The sequence below is a fragment of the Sphaeramia orbicularis genome, chromosome 19 (assembly GCF_902148855.1).
Source record: "Sphaeramia orbicularis chromosome 19, fSphaOr1.1, whole genome shotgun sequence".
NCBI lineage: Eukaryota > Metazoa > Chordata > Actinopteri > Kurtiformes > Apogonidae > Sphaeramia > Sphaeramia orbicularis.
This window is the reverse complement of record NC_043975.1, coordinates 25,179,614-25,207,003: the sequence shown is the minus strand read 5'-3', so window position 1 is coordinate 25,207,003 and position 27,390 is coordinate 25,179,614. Positions and strand designations below refer to the sequence as shown.

At 34.9% G+C, this 27,390-nt stretch overlaps 2 protein-coding genes across 3 annotated transcripts; both read right to left on the bottom strand.

The window, feature by feature from the left end:
• Positions 1-8,138: 8,138 nt before the first annotated feature.
• arl4d (ADP-ribosylation factor-like 4D) lies at positions 8,139-11,282 on the bottom strand. Its single transcript, XM_030121656.1, has 2 exons — positions 11,151-11,282; positions 8,139-9,584 (listed from the first exon to the last, which is right to left on the bottom strand). The coding sequence occupies exon 2, from the start codon at positions 9,444-9,446 to the stop codon at positions 8,838-8,840; it is 609 nt and encodes a 202-aa protein (XP_029977516.1). The 5' UTR covers positions 9,447-9,584; positions 11,151-11,282; the 3' UTR covers positions 8,139-8,837.
• A 3,242-nt stretch (positions 11,283-14,524) lies between these two features.
• Positions 14,525-25,734, bottom strand: tmem106a (transmembrane protein 106A). Of its 2 annotated transcripts, none has more exons than XM_030163136.1 (8): positions 25,558-25,734; positions 21,379-21,525; positions 21,121-21,184; positions 19,307-19,460; positions 18,914-19,054; positions 18,782-18,825; positions 18,606-18,659; positions 14,525-15,111 (listed from the first exon to the last, which is right to left on the bottom strand). In XM_030163136.1, the coding sequence occupies exons 1-8, from the start codon at positions 25,601-25,603 to the stop codon at positions 15,003-15,005; spliced, it is 759 nt and encodes a 252-aa protein (XP_030018996.1). In that variant the 5' UTR covers positions 25,604-25,734; the 3' UTR covers positions 14,525-15,002. The 2 variants fall into 2 exon arrangements, with proteins under 2 accessions (XP_030018996.1, XP_030018998.1); XM_030163138.1 differs by having other exon boundaries at positions 25,411-25,696.
• Between the last annotated feature and the right edge of the window lie 1,656 nt (positions 25,735-27,390).

The following is a 27,390-nucleotide window of genomic DNA, read 5'->3' as shown; positions in this document are numbered from 1 at the left end:
TGCGGTGTCAGCAAAATCCATCTGGAGAGAGAGGCGTAATGTGGGTTCAGAAATGGAGTATGTCTGTCCTCAGAACTGACTCAGCTTCTTCAGCCGCAGCTATGTTGTATGGCATATACTGTAGCTAAACACTGAAAACTTCAAATTTGTAGTGTTCATCATCATTTAACCGTTTCATGCATAGTGGTCACTACAGTGGACAGCTATTCTACAGCTGTTCTCTTGTATATTCATGGGTTTTGTTGTTTTAGTTCCGTATCAGCCAATACAGTGTATGCTCATGCACCATCCCATACTCTGACATTCACACCATCACTGTTACTTTGCTGTTCTTGATAAACCTGATCTGCAGTGACATGTTTGAGTGTAAAAATCATTGCTAATAAAAATTGGGAATATGAGAAAATATGAGAAAACAAAGATTAGCTGCATTAAAAATATTTTGATTTTATAGTTTTCACACAGTATATCACTTTCTGATATTGCATTCTTTGTTTCAAAAATTGAACACATGGTGTCCAGTGGATTGGACATTTTTGGAACTCCACGAAAAAATTATGTAGGTAGATTTGTTTCTTTATTGCTTTAACCAAAAAAAAAAAAAATTTTTTTTTTTCAATTAAAAAAAAAACAAAAATTTCAATAAAAAAAAAAAAAAAACTTTAAGAAAAAAAAACCTTTGCAATCAAAGAAAAAAAGTGTTCAAATAAAATTTTTTGGATCGTAAATATATACATATATGCATATATACATACATACATATATATATATATATATATATATATATATATATATATATATATATATATAGATATATATATATAGATATATATATATAGATATATATATATAGATATATTTATTTATTTTTCTCATTCAAACACTTTTTTTAATTGAATATTTTTTTAGTTAAAGCAGGAAAGAAACAAATCAAACTTCATAAAAAAAATTGGTTCAATAAAAAAATTCAATTTCATTGTTTTTTCATGCCTAAAGAGGAATTAAAAACACTCAGGAAAAAAATCTAGACTAACGTTCTTATAATTCATGCATGAAAGGGTTAACCTGGCAGTCTCGTTGGATTAATCTCCTTTACAGGAGAGATGTGAGAACAAAAAAGAAAAAAGTAAAAGAAAAAAAACAGAATCATGAAAAACATAAGATGATAAAAATGTAAGATCTCAGACTCATTGCATTTAAAAGGTACAGCTATACTTGAAACCTGTTCTGTCAATGTTCGTGCATGAATGAGGGAGTCAATCAAAAACAATGACAAGCAGTGTGCCAGTTTAAGCAATAGAACATGATGCATTAATAAAATGGGATGCCAATTTCTTTTTGACCATAAGCAAGTCTGTCCAACTCTGTGATACAGAACAATGACGAGTACAAATAAAAATGCAAAGCTCTCTCTCCATATAACTTAACTGTTGGATTGTTAATGTAACAGCACTGAAATACAGAGCATCACCATAGTCAAGGACAGACACGAAGACTGACTTTGAATTTCTGAAACAGATGCTAACTGTACTGTTTTACGTGAACTATGTTGTTATATTTAGGGACTAAAGATGGAAATTAGCCGTGGCTCTAATCTTGTGTATGGGCGCATGTTCACCCCATAAATGTAATAAACTGCAAATGTAATAAAACATCTGCAGTTTTTAACGTAATAATCCCACAAATGTAATAACTTTCCCACAAACGTAGTAACACTTGGCTACTACAAACGTAATACCTAATTTCCCACAAACATGATAATTATTACTTTTGTGGGAATTTATTACATTTGTGGGATGGTAAAAATCTTCAATTTCCAAAATTGTAATAACTTCCCATAACTGTAATAAATTAGTACATCACATACATTTAAGTAATGCATGCATGAATATTTCCTTCTTGTCCTTTGGATACTTGCCTTTTTAGAATGATCAAATGTTGCAGTTATACCACATGGTACTAATTCCAGATTAATAGGTGTTTAATTACAAATACAAGTGGAGGAACAAAACAGAATGGGGAAAAATGTTATAAAGATTTTATTATAAAAGCTTCAGTATGAACTGGATATTATTTATTCTCATTACATATAATATAAGCCTATTATTTGAACCATATAAATAAAATGTCTGGCTATGATTATGATTATAATGGAGAGGGTAGGAGCACACTGTGGGAAAATGAGGTATTATGTTTGTGGTAGGTGACTGTTATTACATTTGTGGGGTTATTACATTAAAAGCTGACATTTTTATACATTTGCAGTTTATTATGTTTGTGGGAGTTATTAGGTTTGTGGGGTTAACAGCACATATCGTCCTTATTAATTTGTCTCTTGGAAAAAATGAACTTCAATATATTATCAGTTGTACTGTATTACTTGCACAAGAAATAATTGCTTTTAGAATGCAACGTATTCCATAGCATACATAAAAAAAATAGGACCAGTGGCTCTGTAGCTTACCGGCCAAATTAAAATCATTGGGAAATGTATCTGGATGCCATTTATTATCACCCACTTATGTGTGTTTATTCTATTACAGAAATAGCCCATGTTTTGGTCATATTCCAATCAGATCTGTAAAAAATTCAAATTCCAACTTGATATCATTGATACTAACTGATTTATTGGATCAATCCACTACCTATCTCTTATAATGGGAAAATTTTTCAAAGTCGCACCAAATCTGGTGCTGGATCAGATCTGGATTGAAATATTTGCAATACCTTGTGCGGACATCATCATAAAGAAGCTGTATACCAAGTATGAAGTCAATCAGAACTGTAGTTTGGGAGAAAAAGACGAGTGAAATTTTTTCCCCATAAGAGCCCATGTTAAATTTTCCGTAAGTTCCCGGATCCAGAAGAAGATCCTGATCAGCATGTGGCCGTTATGTTTTGGTCATCTCCCCATCAGGGCTGGACTGTAGAAATTTACACTGGATATCATTTATATTTACTGAGTTATTGCAAAGATCCACTTCCTATCTCTTACAATGGGGAAATTTTTCAAAGTTGCACCAATTCCAGGATCAGATCTGGATCCAAATAATTTCACTAACTTTTGTTGACATCATCATAAAGAAGCTGTATACCAAGTTTGAAGTCAATCAGAATTGTAGTTTCGGAGAAGAAGACGATTGAAATTTTTGTAACGGACGACAGACGACGACGACAACAGACGACAACAGATGACGACGACGATAACAGACGACAACAACGGATGCCACATGACGACAATAGCTTACGGCCTGTCAGCCGGTAAGCTAACAACATAAAACATAAAACAACATAAAAACCCCAAAACCCTCCTCATCATCTTCACACATAGCACACATACAACTGCAGCTAAACATTTTATTTCTAGATACCAAGACACAGAGTATTTTCTGAGTCAGCACATTCCCAGAAACCTCCACTGGCAGTGTGACACAAGTAAACAGCTCAGATGTCCATGTAGCACATCCAACCAATTGTAGTCTGGGTGGAGGAGCAGCTCAGAAGTCTGTCTGCTTCTAAGTGGCTGTAACAGTCTGGATTAATGAGAGATGGAGTTTAATGGCCACTGGGCACCACTCAAGTAAACCCTGCAAGCTGACATGTGCCAGCTGGGTTTCTGGGTAATCCCGAAGTGCGATTAGGGGTAGACCGAGGGAGTGCATCTGTGGGAGTTGGTAGTACATATTAAAGCATCTCACAACAGTCGCTTGATTAACTGCCTCCAAATTAGGGTCAAATAGACTAGACTAGTGACTAGACTATTATGCATTTGTTTAAATGGGGCAGCACTAACCTGTCTAAAACTGGTAATGTGGCTACTAGACATCACAAACACTGGATTTTATTGTTCAGTTTTAATTCCTTACATGTTCTGGGGTCACCATTCCCCTCACAACAACTGATAAAATGTGGAAATTATATGTTCCAGGTTTAAAACAGGCTTTTATTTTTTTTGCTTCAACACTGAGGAACAAACTCCAATTTTAGTATCAGATCACCTGAATCAGTGCAGTTTAAAAAGCTGTGAAACATACCTGTAGACTAACATTTATATAATATGTTATGATGTCCGCTCAAATGTTTTCATGCAGCTCTAGGATTTTTTATGTCTCTTGCTGAAAATCTTTTTTTTTTTTTTTTTTTTTTTTTGTAACAGCATTTTGAGTTTGTTTATTACCTCCACCAGGTGGTATTGTGATCACTTTGCTTTGTGTGTTTGCGTGCGTGCGTGTTTGTTTGTTCGTTAGCAAGATAACTGAAAAAGTTATGGACGGATTTTCGTGAAATTTTCAGGACATGTTGATACAAGGAAGAATGATTACATTTTGGTGGTGATCGGGGGGAGGGGCAGATCTGTCTTGGAGGTCCGAGTGCTTTTCTTGTTATTTCTGTGATCACTATATTTGCACCCGAATTGTATTTTGTATATTATTTTGTAAAACAGCTTGTAATTTTGGTTTTGAAAGGATCTATTGAAATAAAGTTATTAGTTGTAGAATTAGTAGTAGTTATAAATATATCATAACCACTTGTGGGCCATTTATATATATATATATATATATATATATATATATATATATATATATATATATATATATATATATATATATATATATATATATATATATATATATGTACAGGGTGGGGAAGCAAAATTTACAATATTTTGAGGCAGGGATTGAAAGACAGTGTATGACCAGTTAGTTTATTGAAAGTCATGAGAATTTATTTGCCACAAGAAAATTGACATAATAGAAAATGTTTTTATTCTATGTGTCCTCCTTCTTTCTCAATAACTGCCTTCACACGTTTCCTGAAACTTGCACAAGTGTTCCTCAAATATTCGGGTGACAACTTCTCCCATTCTTCTTTAATAGCATCTTCCAGACTTTCTCGTAATAGTTTTGCTCATAGTCATTCTCTTCTTTCCATTATAAACAGTCTTTATGGACACTCCAACTATTTTTGAAATCTCCTTTGGTGTGACGAGTGCATTCAGCAAATCACACACTCTTTGACGTTTGCTTTCCTGATTACTCATATGGGCAAAAGTTTCTGAAAAGGTATGGATAATAGTGTTAGGTATGATTATGACATCAATATATGTTTGGTTTCAAAACAATTGACGTAGTGCCTGCTGAGAAAAAACAACTAAATGCTCATTGTAAATTTTGCTTCCCCACCCTGTATGTATGTGCTGGTCCTGCTCAGGAAACACAAAACATTTCTGATTCCTAAATTTGAATGTAGTGATTTACTTTCATAGCCATGGTAATCCAAAAACATGTTTATGAATGACACCATTATGCATTACATCATAAAACCTTTGCATCGACACAAAAAGAAGCTGTTCTTGAAAAGTTATTAAATCCGTCCCTTTGAGACTATGTGGAAGGGTGAAGCATGAAATCATCGGTGAAGTCATATTTATATCCCCCCTGCAGCTGAGCAAGTGAAATGTTTGGCAAAGTTTGGCCATAAACTTTAAATCACAGCAAATATGTGGCCCGTAATTTCCTCATCGTTCCCTTGAGCAATGAATCATTCTTGACTATGGGTCTGTGGAGAATATGTGTATTTATGAATATGAATAAATGCTCCCTGCCCCCTGAAGCAATATTCTTCATTCAAGTAAAAATGATTATGACTGTCTGTAACCTAATAATAAAAGATGAGTATATAATTAGATCCATATGCAGTGGTGTGGGGTCACTTTAATACAAACACTCGTCTCTACTTAATCACATGAGCTCCACCCACTGTGAAACTGTCCTTTTCACATCTAAGAAATATGGCCTCTGCCTTTGTTCTTTCTCATCACTTATAACCCTGGGGGTGAAAGACTACACATAGAGGCAAACTCAAGCTTTTTTCCTTACAATCCCTTCCCCTCCATTCAATTCTATGGGCTTGGCTTTAAATGAAGGCCAAGTGGCAGGTTTATGACCTTTCATGGAGAAAAGCTGAAGCTCCTAATCTCTCCTTCCCACAAACACTGTCCTGTTTGAACCTTCAGGATCTTCACACTGCACCCTGCCTGTTATGACCGACTGGCTTTATCGTTGCAGAACCACCCCCCTGCATGCAGCAACACAAACAAGGTCAAATTCCAAAAAAAATTACACAAAAGTATGTAATGTGAGATTTTTTTTTTTAAAGCAGCTGACATTGATACCGACAAAAACAAGTAAACAAAGCAAGTAAAAACAATAGGAAAAGGATAACAGGAGAAAGAAGAGAATACAGAGACAATTAAAGAGAGGTGGTGATCTCAGGATTCTAGTATTGATCGGAGCTTCTTTTCTAATCTCCCTGCCCCCTCAGTAACCTCAAATGGATTGGACACCCAACCACAAAAGCAATCTGACCCCCACCAACGGCCTTACAGGTCACCCTTTAGTGACTGCAGCCTTCAGGTTTCCATGGTGATAGAAAATTATGTCTAGGCCCAGTTGGACGTGTTAAGAGGCTTGGATTTGTGCCCAGAGTCCTGTTGCTTTTCAGCAGTGAGGCTATAAAGCAACTGGAGTCTTGTATTAACATTCAGGTGTTTTTTTATTTTTTTATTTTAAGCAGTCTTTGCTTTGTATTCTTAAGAAGAAGAGAAACAAAACATTGTCGTTTACTTCCCCTCGTTGACTAAGTGATATCAGCTCTGGGGTAAGCCTGTATTAGATTTATAACACAGAATTCCAGGGATTCACCACTGGGGTTTACGTGATTCCTCCATCTAATCCCTGACACTTAATCCATATGGCTTCCCTCCCTCGCATGTTTCTTGTCTGCCACCATTACGCATGTGAACAGGTAACAAGAGAGTTAGCACGCGTCAGAAACATATGACAAAAGGGCAAAAAGGAGAACGTGAATGCAGCTCCCGCAGGTTTCTATCCCAGTTGGAGGAATCAAGGCTTCATTTCAGCAAGTCAGTCAAGTGTGAAGTATACCGAAAGCACAACGTTGGTGGCAGATTTCTAAATGTGCAAGGTTTCGTCTCTCTAGTCGAAAAAATCAAATCAAGAGAATGTGTGTTAGTTTGTTATCTGATCGATGCTTCCACATGCCTGCAGAGTGTCTCAGCTGTTCAAAACACACATCGCAATGCAAATTTATTCAGGAACCAGCTGCTGTGTCAAGATGATGCCGCACAAGACATCCTTGAAACTGGAAACTTTTAATGAGCTCACTGTTAATCATGAAGAACATGGACAGATAGGTCACACGAGTAAAGGCGCATGTTGTGTGGCTCTATGTGCTGTCATACTTAAATATTTTTATACAAATACGCCTACCGTGACATCAGATTAAGTATAATAACAAGCTTTTGTGTCATGTCATGCAGGATAAATACACACCAAGAGCACATATATGCATTTAGTTCAACAATGCATGCAATATAGATTGGGTGGTTTATTGATATCATTTTTGAGGTCACAGCTGAATGGTTAATACATAAGCAAGTGGATTAGAAAACATGTAATGAGAGCTGTTATTTTTCAGCTTTAACAGTTTCTGGTCAGAATGTAAGTAAGCATGAAATAATAGAATGTTAAATAGTATTACAATCCCATATCAACTAAAGTCTCAGGTTTATATCCAAAAATTACTTAATATATAATTTCGAATTTCCTTTTATATATATTCTGTACCTGTGGATGAAACGTGTTGAAAACATGGCCACATGTGGCTCTGCCCTGCTCCATACAGAGCTGCACCATCTCACCTTTTAACCTCCTCACCGATAATTGATGCCATTACGCTGTTAGCAGCTGGCAGACTAGAAGGTGGGAATCAAAATAAATGAATTGCTTTGGTCTATGTGGGGGTGGGTAACAAGGGGGAGGGAAGACAGAGTACCTCAGACACACTCATCAGCCTTGAATAGGAGGAGGGGTCACAACTTGGCTGCAAAACTCAAACCTTATTTGTTACACATAAGTTGATTCTGTTACTAATATGTTACCTAAAGCTGAGTAATACATAATAATGATTGTTAATATATTATTAAAGAGTTAATTAATGCTTAATAATGTACTAACTAATGTCAATTAAGGGATCCTTATTGTAAAGTGTTACCACTGATTCTACCAAAAGGAATGTTAAATTTCTTGATTCAGCACCATTAACTACAAAGATAATCATTTTCTGTACAGTGTAATATTTTATTCAGTTTTCAGTGTTACAAAATGTACAATTTATATAAACATTTTTGTTATTATAGCTGGAAGTTGAACTCAGTGGCTGTGACAGGAATGTACTCAGAATTACTGTTCAGTGGCAAATATTAAAATCACTTCTTTCATCACTTCTACATTTCATATCAGTGACAGTAAATCATTCGGTTCAACACAAACACAAAAAAATGTGGAATAAATATTGATTGGTCTGATAACATCCATACAAGGAGAGAAAGAAAAGGTATTCATTAGGTCAGGATCTGTAGAATCTTGTGAAGGAATATAAAAAGATTTTAGTCTGTAGTAAATATTTTTCTTCAGCAAACACCAAGTCCTAACTGGTAAATGACTTGTTAGTGCTGTTAAAAGTGTTCCTTGAAACAAGCGAAGGAAAAGCACTTAGTGAACACTAATTGCTATTAACCTTTCCTTTAGATCCATAACTATTACTTTAAAGTGGCTGCTGCACGATTGCAAAACACTGTGTTGTTTTCAATACTGCATCAACTATTATGGCCAAATCCATTTTCCTGACCCTGAGGCCAGGTTTAGCTTTGTTGGCACAAATTGTTCTGTCGTTAAAGAGACTATTAAGTTTGGAAGTGTGTCAACAGTGAAGAAATGTCCTAAGGTGATCTCCAATGGGTGCAAGTAGGAAGTTCATCTCCTTCTATTTTTGTTGTGCTTGACCATTTTCTTTCTCTTCAGGATCATCTCATACAGTTTCTCCAAGCCCAGCTGGAGTCCCTGACCGTCCACAGCGCTGCAGCTCTGTACATGATGAAGGGTGTACATGCTAAGTTCATGAACAGACAGCAGCTTCTCCACCTCAGTTACAGACAGCGCTGAATCCAGGTCCTGTTTGTTGGCCAGGATCAGCACAGGGACGCCCTGATTTTCTGAGGTGCGGGTGATTTTATGCAGCTCCACTTTGGCCTCCTCCATGCGCTCCAGCTCAGTAGAGTCCACCACAAACACAATCCCATCCGTCCGCCGAGTATAAGACTTCCACAGGGGACGCAGCTTTTCCTGGCCGCCCACGTCCCACACCTGAAAGGTAATGCCTCGAGACGCCCCCACGGCTACCTTGATTTTCTCTGTGTTGAAGCCCTTGGTGGGAATCGTTTTCACAAACTCCTTCAGTTTGAGTCTGTAGAGCAGGGAGGTTTTGCCCGCCGAGTCAAGGCCGATGACCACAACGTGCAGAGACTGAAAGTTTGGCAAGAATGACGGCGTGTTGGGAGCGATATCAGTCAGCTGGTTCCCCATGACTCCTGCCAACAATTCACACCCACTTAGGTGAGATGAGGTGACAGATTCCTAATTATTTCCTTATTTGCTCAGCACTTTGGCATTTGCTCCTGTTGCTCAGAGGCACGCTGGCTCAGATGGTGCTGGTCTGGAGGCCTAATCAAAACACAAACACACAGACTCAGTTCACATGTAAGGCGAAGACAATAGGCTTTTAAAGAATGAATGTCAGCTGTTTTAAGTGCAAATTCACTTCTAATCTATAGAATACAAAAGGGAAATTCACAACTGATAAAACTAGAAAACATCAGTACAGTGAGGATCACTATTAAAAGCAAACAGTTCCATCTGAATGCTTGATGCAGTTGGATCCCACTCATAATTTAGAGGATTTACAGTTTTGTTTAACCCATAAAGACCCAAACATCCACTGGTGACCAAAACCATCTACTAATCTACAATGTTTAATACCTATTGATCCACTAATCCTATCACTACATGTAAATAATTGGTGTAAAATACAGTTTATCATCTTTTCATGGTCATCAGATATGGCCCATTTGGACGTTCAGAGGCTCTGTAGTTACCATGGAAACACCTTCATCTTCTACAACATTGATTCACCAGTAAAACCCATAGAGTTAAATAAATGACAGTGGATGAACACTTGCTTTTATGATCATTTGGTGATCTGTTTTCTTGGAAAAGTCACTTTTTCTTCAGTTTTCTTTATTTTTGATGTAACACCCCTCAACTATAATCTGAACTTTTATGAACATCTACATAATCGGTGAATTACATACAGGAAAATACCTGATTTTCACTGAAGAAAATACAAAATGCAGAGGATAATATAATAAATGGTGATCAATCACTTAAGAAAAGTCAAATATAGAGGGAAAAAAAACATTTTGAAGCTGCTACCAAAAGTAGCACTGGGTCTTTATGGGTTAAAGCTGAAACAGAAGTTAAATGCTTTACACCAGCTTGTCCCCAGACAGATTATATGGGTGCTTCCATCACTTCTATGTCTGATTTCAGTGCATATGTAAAAAACGTGACCCATTATAAACCTCACTAGTTAATTGGGTGGCTGAAGTTATCTAGTTTCCTATTTGCCTGTGTTAATCCTCTTAGGACTACTAAACCTGAAAGGCTTGTCTTAAGGCAGATTCATTTCAACGCAATGGTTCATATGTGGGGTATTCTCTGGTACACTGACTCTGCCAACTGTCTATGTGGATTGCTGCTGCAGCACTAATCCCGTTGTTGTTGACATGCTGATACCCATCAAACTGTGCAGAAGCAGCTGCCCTTGGACAGAATACAGCCATTGCAGGTTTCCAGGATTTTTATCATTTTTCACACAGAGTAAATATTTTCCAAAAACATACCCAATGCACTTAAGTATAAGAATAATTTTGCATATAAAATCTATCTGTTTCATGTTATAATTTATGACAATTTCAGTACTTAGGATTGCTTCTCCCTCTGCAGAATATGATCATCAGTATGCGTAGTTTGAAATTGCTTGTTTTTAATATGACGCTCAAATTTAGGCGCACAAATACACCTTCAACATTAACTTTAAGGCTTTAACTAAAGTAAAACACACTATTAACATAGACACTAGCTACAAGAAGTCAGCATATTAAAAAAAAAACACTCAGAAAAAGAGAAATAGCTCTTTGCTATGTGCATTTTGGGGGAAAAGGCGCTTACCTTCTAATTGTGCAGCGAATGCATCATCCACATGCAATAAAAACATCCATAGTTAACTTGTCAACAACTGATGTCCGTCCCGTTGGTCTGATCCGCCTCTGCTCGCCTGCAGCAGCACTGATGGATCAGCCGAGTCTGAACCCACAGCACCTAAAGGCACAGTGACGTCACGGTCACCTGGGCTGCTTTTCCACGCCCCCTACTGGCGGACGACTGAAACTACACAGGCTGCGGTGAAAAACACTTCCCACTGAACATGTCTTTACTTGGCTGTTGTCATACCTGCAGAATATCTGATTTAGCAGTTTAGATCTGTAATCTTCCCCATGCATTTAAAAATGTTATCTTTTTATGTAAACAATCATATAATTTGTGACAGATATGAACTCTGCAGCTTCTACTTCATGCATGTCTGTAAAGCACTGTCGCCACCGTGTGTCCATTCTCTTTATAGACTCATGTATGTTTTTGTTTTGTTTTGTTTTTTTTTAATTTGTTTTGTTTTCCAAACGTTCCTTACATGGAACCTGAGGTAAGCGCACTGTCAAATTTAAATTAATAAATCCTACTTACTACTTAACCCTCCGGTATCCCTTCCAGCTAGGCCCTTACTAAGCACAAGTGTGCCAAAAAGGCAATGTCAAAAAATTTTCATAAAGTTTGTTTTTAATTCTTTTACACTTTTTTCTATCTCATCAACTTGAGTCATAAATAAAAATACCAAATACTCAATAACTGTCACATTTTTTTAACCCTTTAAAAATGCCGTGTTTGTATTGTAAACAAACCATTTTTTTGGATGCAAAAAACACAAAAATGTATTTTTTTCAATATACTACATAAAAAGTGGATCACATATTATTTGATTTTTGCAGCCTGGCATATGTCAATGATTAACTCCAACACTGGTTAATTTGCATTATTATTTTTGGCACTAGGTCAAATGTTCAAAAATACTAGCATCTGTCACCAAGTGTGCCAAAAAGGCTATTCAAACTATTAAATATGATACATTGATTGATTTTTCTGCACTAATTAATCTTATTTTTGTAAATCAAGGTCAGCTCTAATCATACATATCAAATGGAAGAAATAGTGCGTTTTAGGCACACTTGGGAGACAGATGCTAGTCTTGTAATTTTCTTTTGTTTACAATGTGCACATTTTAGTTGGTGGCCAGAATTTTAAAGATCATGCAAAAATGAACAACTTTTGAATTCTAACCTTATATAAACTGTGAAAAATAATATAAAACTTTTCAAAACAAAGTGCAAAGTGTGTCTAAAAAGCACACCTGGATACCGGAGGGTTAACCTTCTAACAAAATTATTTATTTGTTTGTTAGGGACAGTGCTTTTCTTTTTTCTTTTTTTTTTTTTTTAATAACTTGTCTTGTCCAGCATCCTAACAGCAGAATGGTATTCTGGCTACCTTTTGGTGCTGAACAAATTTGCTTTGCCAAAGGTTACTTCATAAAGTATATATGAAGCTCCCCTTGATATTCTACTGACTTTATTATGAGTTTTGTTGAACCACATTTCGATGCCGGACCTGACATGGGGGGTGGGGGGGGCTAGAGAGAAGAAGGTGGCCAAGACCCTCACAAGAAAATATCAACAATACAAACAGTAACAACCATGGTGATAATTATAATAGTAACAATAACTACAACCAGAACTGAGTAAACTGGGCAGAACAGAGAGAAAAAAAAGGGACAGTGCATATTAATGAACCTCTACAACAATTGCATACAATAGTACATGTACATAAGTGTAAAATAAGTACTTTTGTCACGTTTTTTTTTTTTTTTTGCTATCTACTAAAAAATACATATATTTCACACTGTTGTTTTTCTTTTCAGTCGCTGCCCCCAAACTGTGGAATGAACTACCTTTGCACATCAGGTAGGCCGACTCAATTTCTATTTTTTCCATTTTTAAATCCTCTCGAAGCTTTTTATTTATTTTTTTGGTTTTTAACTCACTGTGAGAGGTTGGCTTTTATTGTCCTAATTTATAATTACTTTTATTGTTTTTATTCATTATTTTATGTGTTTTAATAGTTTTTATGTCTGTGTATAGCACTTTGGCCAACTGTGTTGTTTTTAAAGAGCTTGTAACTTCTCTCCTTAAACAAATCCTTTTTTTTTTTTTTTTTTGTTCTGTCCTCATGTTTGCTACAATTGCATTTCACCCAGTTTTTTTGCACTTGATAATGATTTGCATATTGTACTTCAGCACCGGTGATTGATTTGATCCTCTCTTTTGGAAGTCACTTTGGATAAAAGCGTCTGCTAAATGCAATGTAATGTAATGTAAAAAATAATTAAATACATACTTTCACAGCAGACATTTTGGATTGTTTTGTAGTAATAAAAAAAAAAAAAAATGCAGATGATCCTGACAGATCAGTCCCAGATAAGCATCCCAGGGAACCATTAGGCACAAACCTAAACCCTGGAACTGATGCACCTACATGGGTTTGGGCCACTGAAAAAAGTTAATTACACATGCATTTTCTGCCAAGCGGTAAAAAAAATAAAATAAAAATAAAAAATAATAATAATAATACCACCACTACTACTATTACTACCACTTCTGGTTGTTTCCTTTCGGGATCACCACAGAAAATCACCTGTTTCCATCCAACCCTGTCTCATGCATCTCTAGGGTCTTTGTACTTTGCAGTTACAATAATGTATTTTACTAAATTGTTTGCTTCATTTGTACATTCTATATGTGTAAAACTGATGCATAGTTTTGCGCCCTCTGGTAGAAGTTTAAGTGAAATATGTATCCTTTATTTAACCCGGTAAAAAAGCCTCACTGAGATTGCAGATCTCTTTTTCAAGAGTGACCTGGCCAAGAAAAGCAGCATAACAGTTTATGACAAGACAAGACATAATCAACACATAATACAAAACTTGCAATTGATAGTGACAAAACAATCATTTGTAAATGTTTAAAAAGTTACATTGACCAAGCTCATTGATTTCACGCTCTTTTAAAATAGCTTTAAATTCACCTATGGTAACAAGTTCAGATAGATTTAGGTTGTTTTGCAGGACATTCCATGCAGGGGAGGCAGCATATTGAAACACAGTCTTCCCCAACTGTTCTAGCTCTAGAAACCGCCATCAGAAAGTGAAATAGTGAAGTGAAAGTGAGATACAACAACAAATTGTATTCCTGGAGCTGTCATACATTATTTATATAATGCTATTATACTTACAACATAGGCTAACTTATTTATTAAAGATAAATTTATTCATTATGGGATGTGTACACAATACTGCGCATAGACTGTGAGGATAATAGGCTAACTAAAAATGGGAGTCCAAAATAATGGAAAGACAATCATAAAGATGCATAAACTTGACTCAAATGCTGCTATTTATTAAAGTGCAAATGCAAAAAAAAATATTTTCAGACATTAGAGTTTTTTGTTCACACAATATTCATCCTGTACAAAAACAATTACTCTGAATTTAAGTGACATGTTTAAATGTAGGGAACATGTAACGGTCTTCACATAATGTATGCATAAAATTTTGCGTATTTAATACATTTTTACATAAGTGTAATATGGATTTACAGGTAAAACATTTGTGAAAAGCATGTATGAAGTAGCCTTGATTTCAGTGAAATTATAACCATTGTAGTGACAGATTAAGATCTTAAATCATGATAAAACAACATAAAGAAAAGGGTAAGATACATTTTCACAGTAGCTCAAATTCACATTATCCATGCAGAGGAGATTAAGGTATGAATCACACAGAATATTCATTTTTTCACACTCCCTCCCACATGGGTGTTTTTTTTTTTGTTTTTGTTTTTTTTTTTAATTTCATCATGTCACAGGATGTGGAACAGTTGTGTTGGTGCCACAGTCAATATACTCATAGATGTCAAAAGACAGACGCTCTGTGTGCGACAGGTAGGAAAGATTCAGCGTCATTCTGGAAAAGAGGACAAAAAAAATGAGAGTAAAAAAGAGTAACACAGAAGAATGAAAGTTGGTTTCTGCTGTTGAATTACAGCCCAGTTTGTGAAACGTAGATGTTATTGCTCACAACAACGACATGAGATGCACAACTACTACATCTGAAATAAATCTGCATGATAGGTATCGTGTGCAGCTTGAAAACAGGAAACTACGCTGTGGCCAATATAGTTCTGAGTTTTTATTTTGAAGTTTTTTTTCTCTGTTTCCTGTTTTATTTTGCAGAGTTGGTGTTTGATTTTGTCCTGTTTCCGTTTTTACTTCTGCCTGCATTTTGGATTCTGTTTCTGATTTTGCTCGTCAACTTTAACCTGTTTGTGTCCAGTCATTTCTCTGCTTTTGGGTCTCATCCTGTACTATTACAACATAAGAAATAAGTTAATCTATTGAACTGACATGACATGCAGTAAATGTAAATGAATAACCTGCAGCTGTATGGATGAACCAAGATGAGCGGAGGAAATGCTGACTTTTCTAGGGTTCAGTAGCTGCTCCCTGGTTGAACCTAGTCCGCCTTAAGACACTTGACATGTCTGACACTTCAGATGCTTTGAAAAAGCTCTTGATTATATAATGCATATTTTAACCCATAAAGGCCCAGCGCCACTTTTGTACAGTGGCCGACAAGGGCCAAACATACTGCAACGGCCCAATGCGTCTCAGTTAGAGAAAACAGCTGCAAGTACAGAAACTATTTTTTTTTTAATTTATTTATTTAACCTTTATTTAACCAGCAAAAAGATCCCATTGAGATTAAGAACCTCTTTTTCAAGGGAGTCCTGGCCAAGAGACAACATGAAACACAACACATAGTTACAACATACAGTTACCTCATACAGTTACAACATACAATAATTTACAGGACAGTTCAACCTATGAAAAACACGTGTAAGTCATTGAGTTGTTCTCCAGCACTTTGAGTTTGGATTTAAAAGCATTCAGGGAGATCAATTCAGACAGTTTCCAGTCTTTTAGCAATATATTCCATGTGGACGGAGCAGAGTACACAAATGCCCTTTTACCCAGGTCTGTACGGGCGAATGGCACAAAGAGGAACAAATGCTCATTGGGCCGCAGACAATAAGAATCAACACTTCTTCTTGTTATGAAACTACAGATATACAGGGGTTGGACAAAATAATGGAAACACCTTCACCTCAAGATGATAATGCCCCAATCCATACAGCTAGAATTGTTAAAGAATGGCATGAGGAACATTCTAATGAAGTTGAGCATCTCGTATGGCCGGCACAGTCCCCAGACCTCAACATTATTGAGCATTTATGGTCAGTTTTAGAGATTCAAGTAAGACGTCGATTCCCACCGCCATCGTCTCTAAAAGAGTTGGAGGGTATTCTAACTGAAGAATGGCTTAAAATTCCTTTGGAAACAATTCACAAGTTGTATGAATCAATACCTCGGAGAATTGAGGCTGTAATTGCTGCAAAAGGCGGACCTACACCATATTAAATTATATTTTGTTGATTTTTTAAGGTGTTTCCATTATTTTGTCCAACCCCTGTAGGAAGGCAGTAGCCCAAGTATGGCCTTATAAATGAAGGTGTACCAGTGTTCCAGCCTCCTAGTGGACAGGGCAGGCCAGCCCACTCTGGAATACAACTCACAATGATGTGTCATGGTTTTAGAATTAGTAATAAACCTCAGAGAAGCATGATAGACTGTGTCAGTCATTTGACGATGCAAATTCTCAAACTCAAACACAAGTCTAACTGAGGTGGTGCAAATGAAAAAATGCACCGCAAGACACAAAAACACATGCATAATCATCAAATGTTCTGCACGTAGAGAAACGATGCAAAGCACAAAACGATTCAAACCAAGAAAACATCTGCAAACAAAAAAACACTGCATAACCAGTCACCACAATGCAAGTGCTCCAAACCTGTAGGGGGCGCTGCCAGTAGAACAGCTCAATGCAGAAGCACACAGGATGGAGAGAAAGACCGAGAACAGCTGACTAACAGTGTTTCAAACTACTGTGGGAACAAATTGAAGTTACGGCGTAGTGCGGTAATGTGACTTTTATTTGATTCTATTTGACCCTAGTCTGTTGTCTAGAAACGCTGCCCCTTTAGGTTTGGAGCACTTCTGTTGTAGTGACTGGTTATGCAGCATTTTTCATTGGCAAGTGTTTTCTTGGTTTGCATTGTTTCTTTACTTGCAGAGCATTTGATGATTATGCATTTGTTTTTGTTTTTTGCAGCGCAGTTTTTAATTTGCGTCACGTTCCTCTTTTTGTACCCCGTTTAGACTGTGTTTGAGTTTGTGAATTTGCAGCTGTTTTCACTTAACTGAGACGCATTGGGTCATTGTAATGTGTTTGGCCCTTGTTGGCCACTGTACTTTTGTGTCAGTTCCCAAATTAATTTTTCTCAAATATTTAACCCTTTCATGCATTAATTATGAGAACCTTAGTTAAGATTTTTTTCTTGAGTGTTTTTATTCCTCCCATAGGCATGAAAAAAACAATGCGATCAAGTTTTTTTTTTTTTCATAGTTACAAAAATGTCCATGCATTTAATTTTTGAAACAAAGACACATGTTTAAAACCCAATATCAGAGAGTGATATGAAAACAATGGAATAAAATAAAATCTGATATTTTCTCACATTTTAACATATTCTAATGCTAGTTATTACTATTTTCATGGAGATCATATGCAAAAAAAAAAAAAAAATTCTAACAAATAACAATTGATTAACGCTGAAACATGTTAGTGCAGATCAGGTTTATCTAGAACAGTAAAGTTATAGTAATGGTCTGAATGTCAGTGTATGGGATGATGCATAAGTGTCCACTGTGTTGGCTGATATGGAACTAAAACAACAAAACCCATGAATATACAAGAGAAAAGCTGGAGAAGAACTGTCCACTGGAGTGACCACTGTGCATGAAAGGGTTAAAGGGGTCATATTTTCCTAAAGCCACTTTTATTAGTCTTTGGTACATTTATTTGTGTATTTGGGGACTTTAATAGTTCCAAAAGTTTGAATTTCAACCCTCCAGGTGCTGCAAAGCTATCTTTATATTTATTTCGAGTGGAATCGAGTGGATTTCTACAACCTGTTTTAATCCCTTCTTAATTTGTTACGTCTATAACTAGTTGTCAGTTTTCTCTGTGTTTATATGATAACCTCTGAATTTACTTTGAGCTTTTATGAACATCTACATGATCTGTCAATTAAATTTTGGGAAAATACCCAATATTCACAATAAATGGTGATCAATAACTGGAATTAATTTGGAAGTCGCCACAAAAATAACACCAGTTAAGTTAACTCTTAAGTTAAATGAACATTTGAGATTGAAACTCTGAGAACATCCTGTTCTGTGGCTGTGGTTTATAAGTCAATGTGCTGATGTGAGATATGAGCAACTGCCTTTTCCGCTGATTTGTAGATTAACTGATATAGACTTGTTGATACTCACTGCAGCACCAGAAGTAAATTGTGAACCTGGACAGAGCTCGCCTTGCAATGAGCACTAAAAAAAAAGAAGATAAAGCAGATAATGTACTGAATTCAGAAAAAAAAACGTAGTCTTGTCATAATTGTTATAATTTTCTGCGCTCTTTTAATGGAGATTTTAGGTTTCATCAAACTTACTTTAAGCCTTTGTCGACAATCGTCAGGTCAGTTTGCACTTTATACTGTAGATAATTCAAAAAAGAGAGATTAAGGATTATTTTCATGACAACAGCAGCATTTTTTGTAAACTTAACCATGTTACACACTCACAAGTCTCTGTGATCGGGACTGGATGGAAGACATATTTGTTATTTTGGTGTTACCCGCAACGAGGTTAGTGAACAGACTCTGAATGTCGAGCTCTACGATCTGAACAGGCACGTAGTTCTCGTTGGTGATGTTGATAAGATTCTAAAAATGTGAAACACAGAATATCAGGTGAAAACAAACAGGCCTTTCTGTCATTAAACGTCTTACAGGACTTTGGCCTTTGCAGTGGCAATCTACGAGGTGTCATGTGAATTCTATTTTGATGGTTGTTTTATATTTAGCGCTTTGACTCGCGTCTTTGTGACATTGCATTAACATCACATTACAGTTTCACACTTGCTGACGGCTCAGGTCTGCACATGTTTCAACTATTGTGCATATACTGTTACTTACAGTGACTTCCATATCGACACTATCGTCAGTGAAGTGAACCATGACTGACAGCACGGAAACCGGCGTCAGAGTGACACTCCGGGGGAACAGGAAGAAGAGGATCAAACAGCAAAGCAAGAGACAAACGGCTATGGATATACACACGTAGAGTTTCCTAAAAGGCAAAAGAAACACACAAAATTGTTTGGGTTATATCATGTGTTGGATCATAAACTGAAGGGCATTTCTGTGTAAAAAAGATGAGATAATTCTTGTTACCACAAATGTTACAGCAGCGAAAAAGAACAATATTAGCTGTAAAAGTGGTAAGAAGTAGAAGATAAGAAAAGCAAAAAAGTAAAAAATAGATGGGCACAGAAACAAGTGTAAAAAAATAGAGGAAGACTGATATATCAGGCCGATATATTGATTTTTTTTTCAGTATCAGCCATCAGCCTTAATTTTTTTTTTTTTAAAGCTAATACTTGATCAGTAGTAAAAATGTTATATTTGATCAGGCACCTGTGTGGGCAGCACTCAAAGTTCAATAAATGTTAAAAGCGTATTATGTGTATGTGTATTAATAATTTAATTTATATTCCTGCATAAAAATCTTAATTATCTGAGTGTTTCAATTGTATTTTACAGTCAATGTGCTTTAAAAAAAAAAAAAAAAAAAATCGGCCTTAAATATGGGCCTCATAAATCAGCTGCAGATATCTGCCATCGGCTGACCAAATTTTTAAAAAATCAGCATCAGCCTTAGAATACCCATATCAGTCGACCTCTATAAAGTAATTAACATGCAATATGAAAAATATAATTCACACATAATAGTATGAAAATAAGGCATATACAATGGTGGAAAAATGTTTTTGGACACTCCGTGCATTTGTGATGTATTGCATTAAGAATCACTCTTAAACCTTTATCGAGCAAGTGACTATTTTTGGTAATTTCTGCATACATTACAAGACAGTGATAGCAACAGTTCCAGTGAGGACAATGAGGCCACAATCTCAGGTCCAATGTGGTCTACAGGGTCTGTAAGGTCCACCTCTGCATGAACAGTGAGTGTACCTGCTTTGTTAGGTACCATGAAGTACTGGTACTAATGTAAGGAATGATGTTCAAAGGGATAATGTGGATGTGGACAGGGGTCTGGATCAGCAGTTAAGTTCTTCTAATGTTCTAAAATAATACATGTTCCTTTCACCTTACGTGTGGTTTTGTTGTATTTTTTACATATATTTCTTGGATGTTTTTTTTTTTCACATATGGGCAAGGAACCAAATATGGCAACTTCATTGACCTTGATTTCCTACATAACAATAAAAAAATTTGAAAAATGTCATAAAAGCTAAAAAAGTCTTGTTGCGTCCTCCAATGACACACTAAGGTTGAAATTTTGAATCTCAGAGTATTTCTGTGAGAACCCTATAAAGGGTTAAGTCATTGAACTCTTCCAAGTATTGTGCCATTCTCCAAACAAGCAACATAATAAAACACATCTAGGGCAGGACATGCTGAAACTGTCAAGAATGTAGTTTTGTTAGTTTTTCTTGTTAACGATTAACCAAAAAACATTGCATTTGTTTGTGTTTTTTGATGTAGCCACACATTTTGAAACACAAAATTGTTTTGCAAATATTTCATGATAATATTTGAGATTGTGTGAAGTTTTATGGGTGTCTGAAAACCTTTACAGTACATATACAGTACACTAAATTGTATTTAATAAAAAGCTATTTCACATGTAATCATTTTTAACTACATGCAAACTCTACAAATATTTGATAAAATGCTGCACATACAGACTTGCATTTATCCCTTACGTGCGATTTGGTTTCAGCCTTTTATCATTACAAGGAATTACAGCAACCAGCTGGTCTTCATGGTCTGAAGAAAAAAAAAAAACAAGTTAGTTCCTATAATGCAGAACATGAAATGAAACAAGATCAGAAAAACTGTTCTAAGTTATTTATGACTGAGGAGTGGTGTTTGAGGAACAGGGAAGTCTGCTAGGGTGAATTCCCACACAAGAAAAATAAAGAAGTCACAGTAGTTTTGAGAGATTTTTCTTGATGACAAACCTCTTGGGATTCGGCCGGTCCCACGACATGTGGGGCAGGTGTCTGCAGCACTTTCATTCATGGTACCATACAGTGGAGGAAACTGTGTCAGGGTTCTCACTTTTTCCACTGCTTTTGTCAGACCGGAGTTCCCCTGTAGGACCATATCTGGCAGAAAAAGGAGAGAAGGCTTAAAATGTTTGGATTTGAATTCCTGGAGCTCTTTGCTAATCAATCAGACACTCCTTTAGTTTCACTTGGACCAACAGCTGAGGACTTTATGCTGAATGAGTTCCACAGAAATGCATTTCACTCCCTCTTGACTTCCTCTTGAGAGTCCTTTCAGATCAGGAGGAATGTTCAGTAAATTTATGCTACCAGCCTTTTTTTGTAAACCTTCAAATGCTCAATGCACGACGAGGATGTAACAGAAAATAACCACAATATCATTATCGTTATTATGGTCTTGAATAGTTACATTTCTTACAATAACATATGTAAAAGCAGCACTAAAAAGGTTTGTCAGTCTTAAATATAACTCTGACTATTACCTAAATAATCACTACATGGACAAAACTATTGGGACACATTATATTGCCATTAGTATCATTGAAATCAACGTTTTTTATTTCATCTTTAGGGTTATATTTGTTCACATTGTTATCAACACTAAAAAGATGCTTCAGTCGATTTTAACAAAACTTTTTTTTTTTTTTAACGTTGTATAGATTTGTCATACTCAGCACCAAATAAATACATGCATTTGATTAAATGTCTGTATATTTCTGTGAGTAGAAGGCAGTTGATGGCATTTTCAGCTGTAAAACACCGTAAACAAAAGTCGATTCGTGTATTTAACTACATTTGCTTCTATAAAATGTATTTCTGTGAGTAAAGATGCAGAAATCAAATGTCAGCTGAATAAACAGGGGTAAATTCATGTATTTAACTAAATATCTTTCAATAATGAATACAAATTTCTGTGAGAAACAGGCAGTTGAACCACTTTCAGCTACAAACACCCTAAACAGAAGCAAATTCTTGTATTCAATAAAAAATGTCTTTCTAAAAAATGTACATATTTCTGAGTAAATTTTGCACACTCCTGACTGGAATATTTCAACTTGTTTTGCACCTTACAGTTCTATTTCAGTACATTACAGTTATTATCCAGATTCTACCCAGATCTTTTTATACTTCTGATTTATAGTGTTTGCTGTACTGTTATATTTCTGTTTACTCGTATTTGCTGTGGTATTATATTGTTATTGAATGTGTCATGCTGCTGCTACACTGTAAGTTCCCACTTTGAGATGAATAAAGCACATCTATCTATCTATCTATCTATCTATCTATCTATCTATCTATCTATCTATCTATCTATCTATCTATCTATCTATCTATCTATCTATCTATCTATCTATCTATCTATCTATCTATCTATCTATCTATCTAAAGAGGCAGATAATAAAATTTCAGCTGAAAACACCCCCATAAACAGGAGTATATTCATGCATTTGATTAAATGTCTGTATATATTTATGTGAGCAGAAGGCAGTTGATCCCATTTTCAGCTGTAAAACCTCATAAACAGGAGTACATTCATGTATTTAACTACATTTGCTTCTATAAAATGTACATATTTCTATGAGTAAAGATGCAGATAATCAAATTTCAGCTGAAAACACCTCCATAAACCGGAGTAAATGCATGTATTTAACGAAATATATTCAATAATGTATATATATTTTTGTGAGAAACATGCAGTTGAGCCACTTTCAACTGAAAACAACATAAACAGACGCAAATTCTTGTATTTAATAAAAAAAAGTCTTTCTTTAAAATGTACATATTTCTATGAGTAAAGAGGCAGATGATCAAATTTCAGCTGAAAACACCTCCATAAACAGGAATAAATTCATGTATTTAACTAAATATCTTTCAATAATGAATACAAATTTCTGTGAGAAACAGGCAGTTGAACCACTTTCAGCTACAAACACCCTAAACAGAAGCAAATTCTTGTATTCAATAAAAAATGTCTTTCTAAAAAATGTACATATTTCTGAGTAAATTTTGCACACTCCTGACTGGAATATTTCAACTTGTTTTGCACCTTACAGTTCTATTTCAGTACATTACAGTTATTATCCAGATTCTACCCAGATCTTTTTATACTTCTGATTTATAGTGTTTGCTGTACTGTTATATTTCTGTTTACTCGTATTTGCTGTGGTATTATATTGTTATTGAATGTGTCATGCTGCTGCTACACTGTAAGTTCCCACTTTGAGATGAATAAAGCACATCTATCTATCTATCTATCTATCTATCTATCTATCTATCTATCTATCTATCTATCTATCTATCTATCTATCTATCTATCTATCTATCTATCTATCTATCTATCTATCTATCTATCTAAAGAGGCAGATAATAAAATTTCAGCTGAAAACACCCCCATAAACAGGAGTATATTCATGCATTTGATTAAATGTCTGTATATATTTATGTGAGCAGAAGGCAGTTGATCCCATTTTCAGCTGTAAAACCTCATAAACAGGAGTACATTCATGTATTTAACTACATTTGCTTCTATAAAATGTACATATTTCTATGAGTAAAGATGCAGATAATCAAATTTCAGCTGAAAACACCTCCATAAACCGGAGTAAATGCATGTATTTAACGAAATATATTCAATAATGTATATATATTTTTGTGAGAAACATGCAGTTGAGCCACTTTCAACTGAAAACAACATAAACAGACGCAAATTCTTGTATTTAATAAAAAAAAGTCTTTCTTTAAAATGTACATATTTCTATGAGTAAAGAGGCAGATGATCAAATTTCAGCTGAAAACACCTCCATAAACAGGAATAAATTCATGTATTTAACTAAATATATTCAATAATGTATACATATTTTTGTGAGAAACACAGTTGAGCCACTTTCAGCTGAAAACAACATAAATAGATGGAAATTCTTGTATTTTTTTAATCTGTAAAATGTACATATTTCTTTGAGTAAAGATGCAGATAATCAAATTTCAGCTTAAAATACCTTCATAAACGGGAGTAAATTCATGAATTTGATTAAATGTTTCTATATCTCTGTGAGTAGAAGGCAGTTGATCCCATTTTCAGCTGTAAAACACCATAAACAGGAGTACATTCATGTATTTAACTACATTTGCTTCTATAAAATATATTTTTATGTGAGTAAAGGTGCAGATAATCAAATTTCAGCTGAATAAACAGGAGTATATTCATGTATTTAACTAAATACCTTCATTAATATGTACATATTTCTGAGAGATAGGCAGCTGAGCCACTTCCAGCTGAAAACAAAGTCTTGTATTTAATAAAAATTCTTTCTATAAAATGTACATATTTCTATGAGTAAAGAGGCAGATAATCACATTTCTGCTGAAAACACCTTCATAAACTGGAGTAAATTCAAGTATTTGATTAAATGTCTCCATATATTTTTGAGTAGAAGGCAGCTGATCCCATTTTCAGCTGTAAAACACCATAAATAGAAGTGTATTCATGAATTTAACTAAATGTGCTTCTATTAAATGTATTTCTGTGAGTAAAGATGCAGATAATCAAATTTCAATACATTCACATATTTAACTAAATATCTTTCAATAATATGTAGCCACATATTTCTGTAAAAAACAGACAGATGAGCTACTTTCAGCTGAAAACACCACAAACAGAAGCAAATTCTGTTTTTTTGGTTTTTTTTTTTTTTTAATCTATAAAATGTACATATTTCTGTGAGTAAAGACGCAGATAATCACATTTCATCTAAAAACACCTCCATAAACAGAAGTAAATTCATGTATTTGATTAAATGTCTGCACATATTTCTGTGAGTAAAAGACAGCTGATCGGATTTTCAGTAGTTTTAGAGAATATTAGATGAGTAAAGTAAAGTGTCTATTCCTTTTCTTGGGTTAACTGAGTAAGTAAGAGTGATCCACGGGCGCTGAGTGGATCTGACACCCGTGGAAGTGGACCACAACAGCGGATGCTCTTCTTACCTCATAAGTCGCCTTCCAGCTCCTACATTAAAACCATCCACACCCACAGACCTGCTACACCCGTGTGTCTTAAAACATTTGGTATAAAGCGTGAATCTGCGTGGATATTTCCCCCCAAAACGACTTCATGTCTTGACAAAAACAAACCGAGTGGGAGGTGGACTTCCTGGTAGAGGTGCGACAGGTCGGTCATGCGTCTGCCTCTGACACATCACATGGTCTGTTCTTCATTAACTCCTCTGTCTGTCATGGCTCCACAAACACCACAGCACTAACACTCATGTCTGGACTGGACAGCAGGTAAACGTGCACAATAGTCAGTACATCCACACATTCACTGGAACTGACACTGATGAGTAACACATACTTTCACAAACTTTTTGCAACGTTTACTTGCATAATTTCTATGAGAAATCATTGTATTTCATTACTGTAAGAACATATTTCAACATCAACATCCTGAAAGTGTTGACATTTTGTATTATTATTGCATTTTAGCTTGTCTACAATTTGCTGTTGTTGCTTTTATATTGTGTGATAATGTATTTTGCAAAACACCTTCAAATACAGCATAAAAATTATTATTTGTAACATTATTATTATTATTATTATTATTATTATTATTATTATTATTATTAATAATAATAATAATAATAATAATAATAATAATAATAATAATTAATAATAATAATAATAATAATAATAATAATAATAATAATAATAAACTTTATTGCAGACACAGGTCCATAAACCATAAGCACACAACATACAGAAAAAAAAATTTAAAAAAAAAAAAAAAAAAATTAAACACATTATAAAATATACAAACTATTGCACCAATGCTGTCTCAGTTTAGAGGTAAGCAGCTTTTCAGGGGGCTAACTAGAGCTTCTATAATGTGGTTCTCTGATTCATCCAGGTGACACATAAGACTAAATATCAACTATTATTATTATTATTATTATTATTATTATTATTATTATACTAATAATAATAATGAAAATAGTTATAGTAATTTTTTGGTCATATCCTCCTGAGACCCAAGAAACTAAATGTTTTGTCTTTTTTACATTAACCCTTTCATGCATGAACTATGAGAACCTTAGTCAAGATATTTTTCCTGAGTGTTTTTATTCCTCTTTAGGCATAAAAAAACAATACAATCCAGTTTTTTATTTTATTTTTTTAAGGAGTTACGAAAATGTCCACTCAGCCGGACACCATGCTTTTGATTTTTTTTAAGCAAAGAAACACGTATTCAAAACTTAATATCAGAAAGTGATATGGAAAACTATCCAATAAAAACATTTTTGTGCTGCTAATCAGATGTTTTCCCACATTTCAAGATACTCTTATACTAGTTATTTTTCACTCAATGGAGATAATATGCAAAAAAAAACCCTGTTTTGTTTGTTGATTTACACTAAAACATGTCACTGCAGATCAGGTTTATCAAGAACAGAATAGTTACAGCAACAGTATGAATTGTACTGTATGGGATGAGGCGTTTAGTGTCCACTGTGTTGGCTGATATGCAACTTAAACAACAAAACCCATGAATGTACAGGACAACAGCTGTCCACTAGAGTGACCACTATGCATGAAAGGGTTAAATAATTGTCTTGATTTGAAAAAGCATAATGCAACAGTTTTTCCAGATACAGTTTTCTTTTATTATTTTATTTTTTTATGGAATGTCCTTTGCAGTGGACAGGTTTTTTTTTTTCTAAGTAAAGCTGTGAAACTCTTGCCTCCTACAGAGGACAAAAATGCATTGCTGGGCCTCAGGAGGCTATAACTATTATTATTACTACTATTATTATTAGTATTGATAAGACTATTACTACTACTACTACTACTAACTATAATAATAATAAAATAATAATAATAATAGTTGTTGATTCTATATTAATGACCTGTTATTTTTTGGTCATACAATTATCATCATTATTATTATTATAATTATTATTATAATACTGA

Excerpts from the sequence above, each read along its gene's own strand:
- tmem106a (XM_030163136.1), bottom strand. The coding sequence starts at position 25,603 with ATGACCGACCTGTCGCACCTCTACCAGGAAGTCCACCTCCCACTCG. Across the intron at positions 21,526-25,557 it reads GGAAGTCCACCTCCCACTCG|ATATGGTCCTACAGGGGAAC; the intron begins GTTTGTTTTTGT and ends TTTTTCTGCCAG. Across the intron at positions 18,826-18,913 it reads AGTCCCGATCACAGAGACTT|TATAAAGTGCAAACTGACCT; the intron begins GTGAGTGTGTAA and ends AATTATCTACAG.
- arl4d (XM_030121656.1), bottom strand. The coding sequence starts at position 9,446 with ATGGGGAACCAGCTGACTGATATCGCTCCCAACACGCCGTCATTCTTG.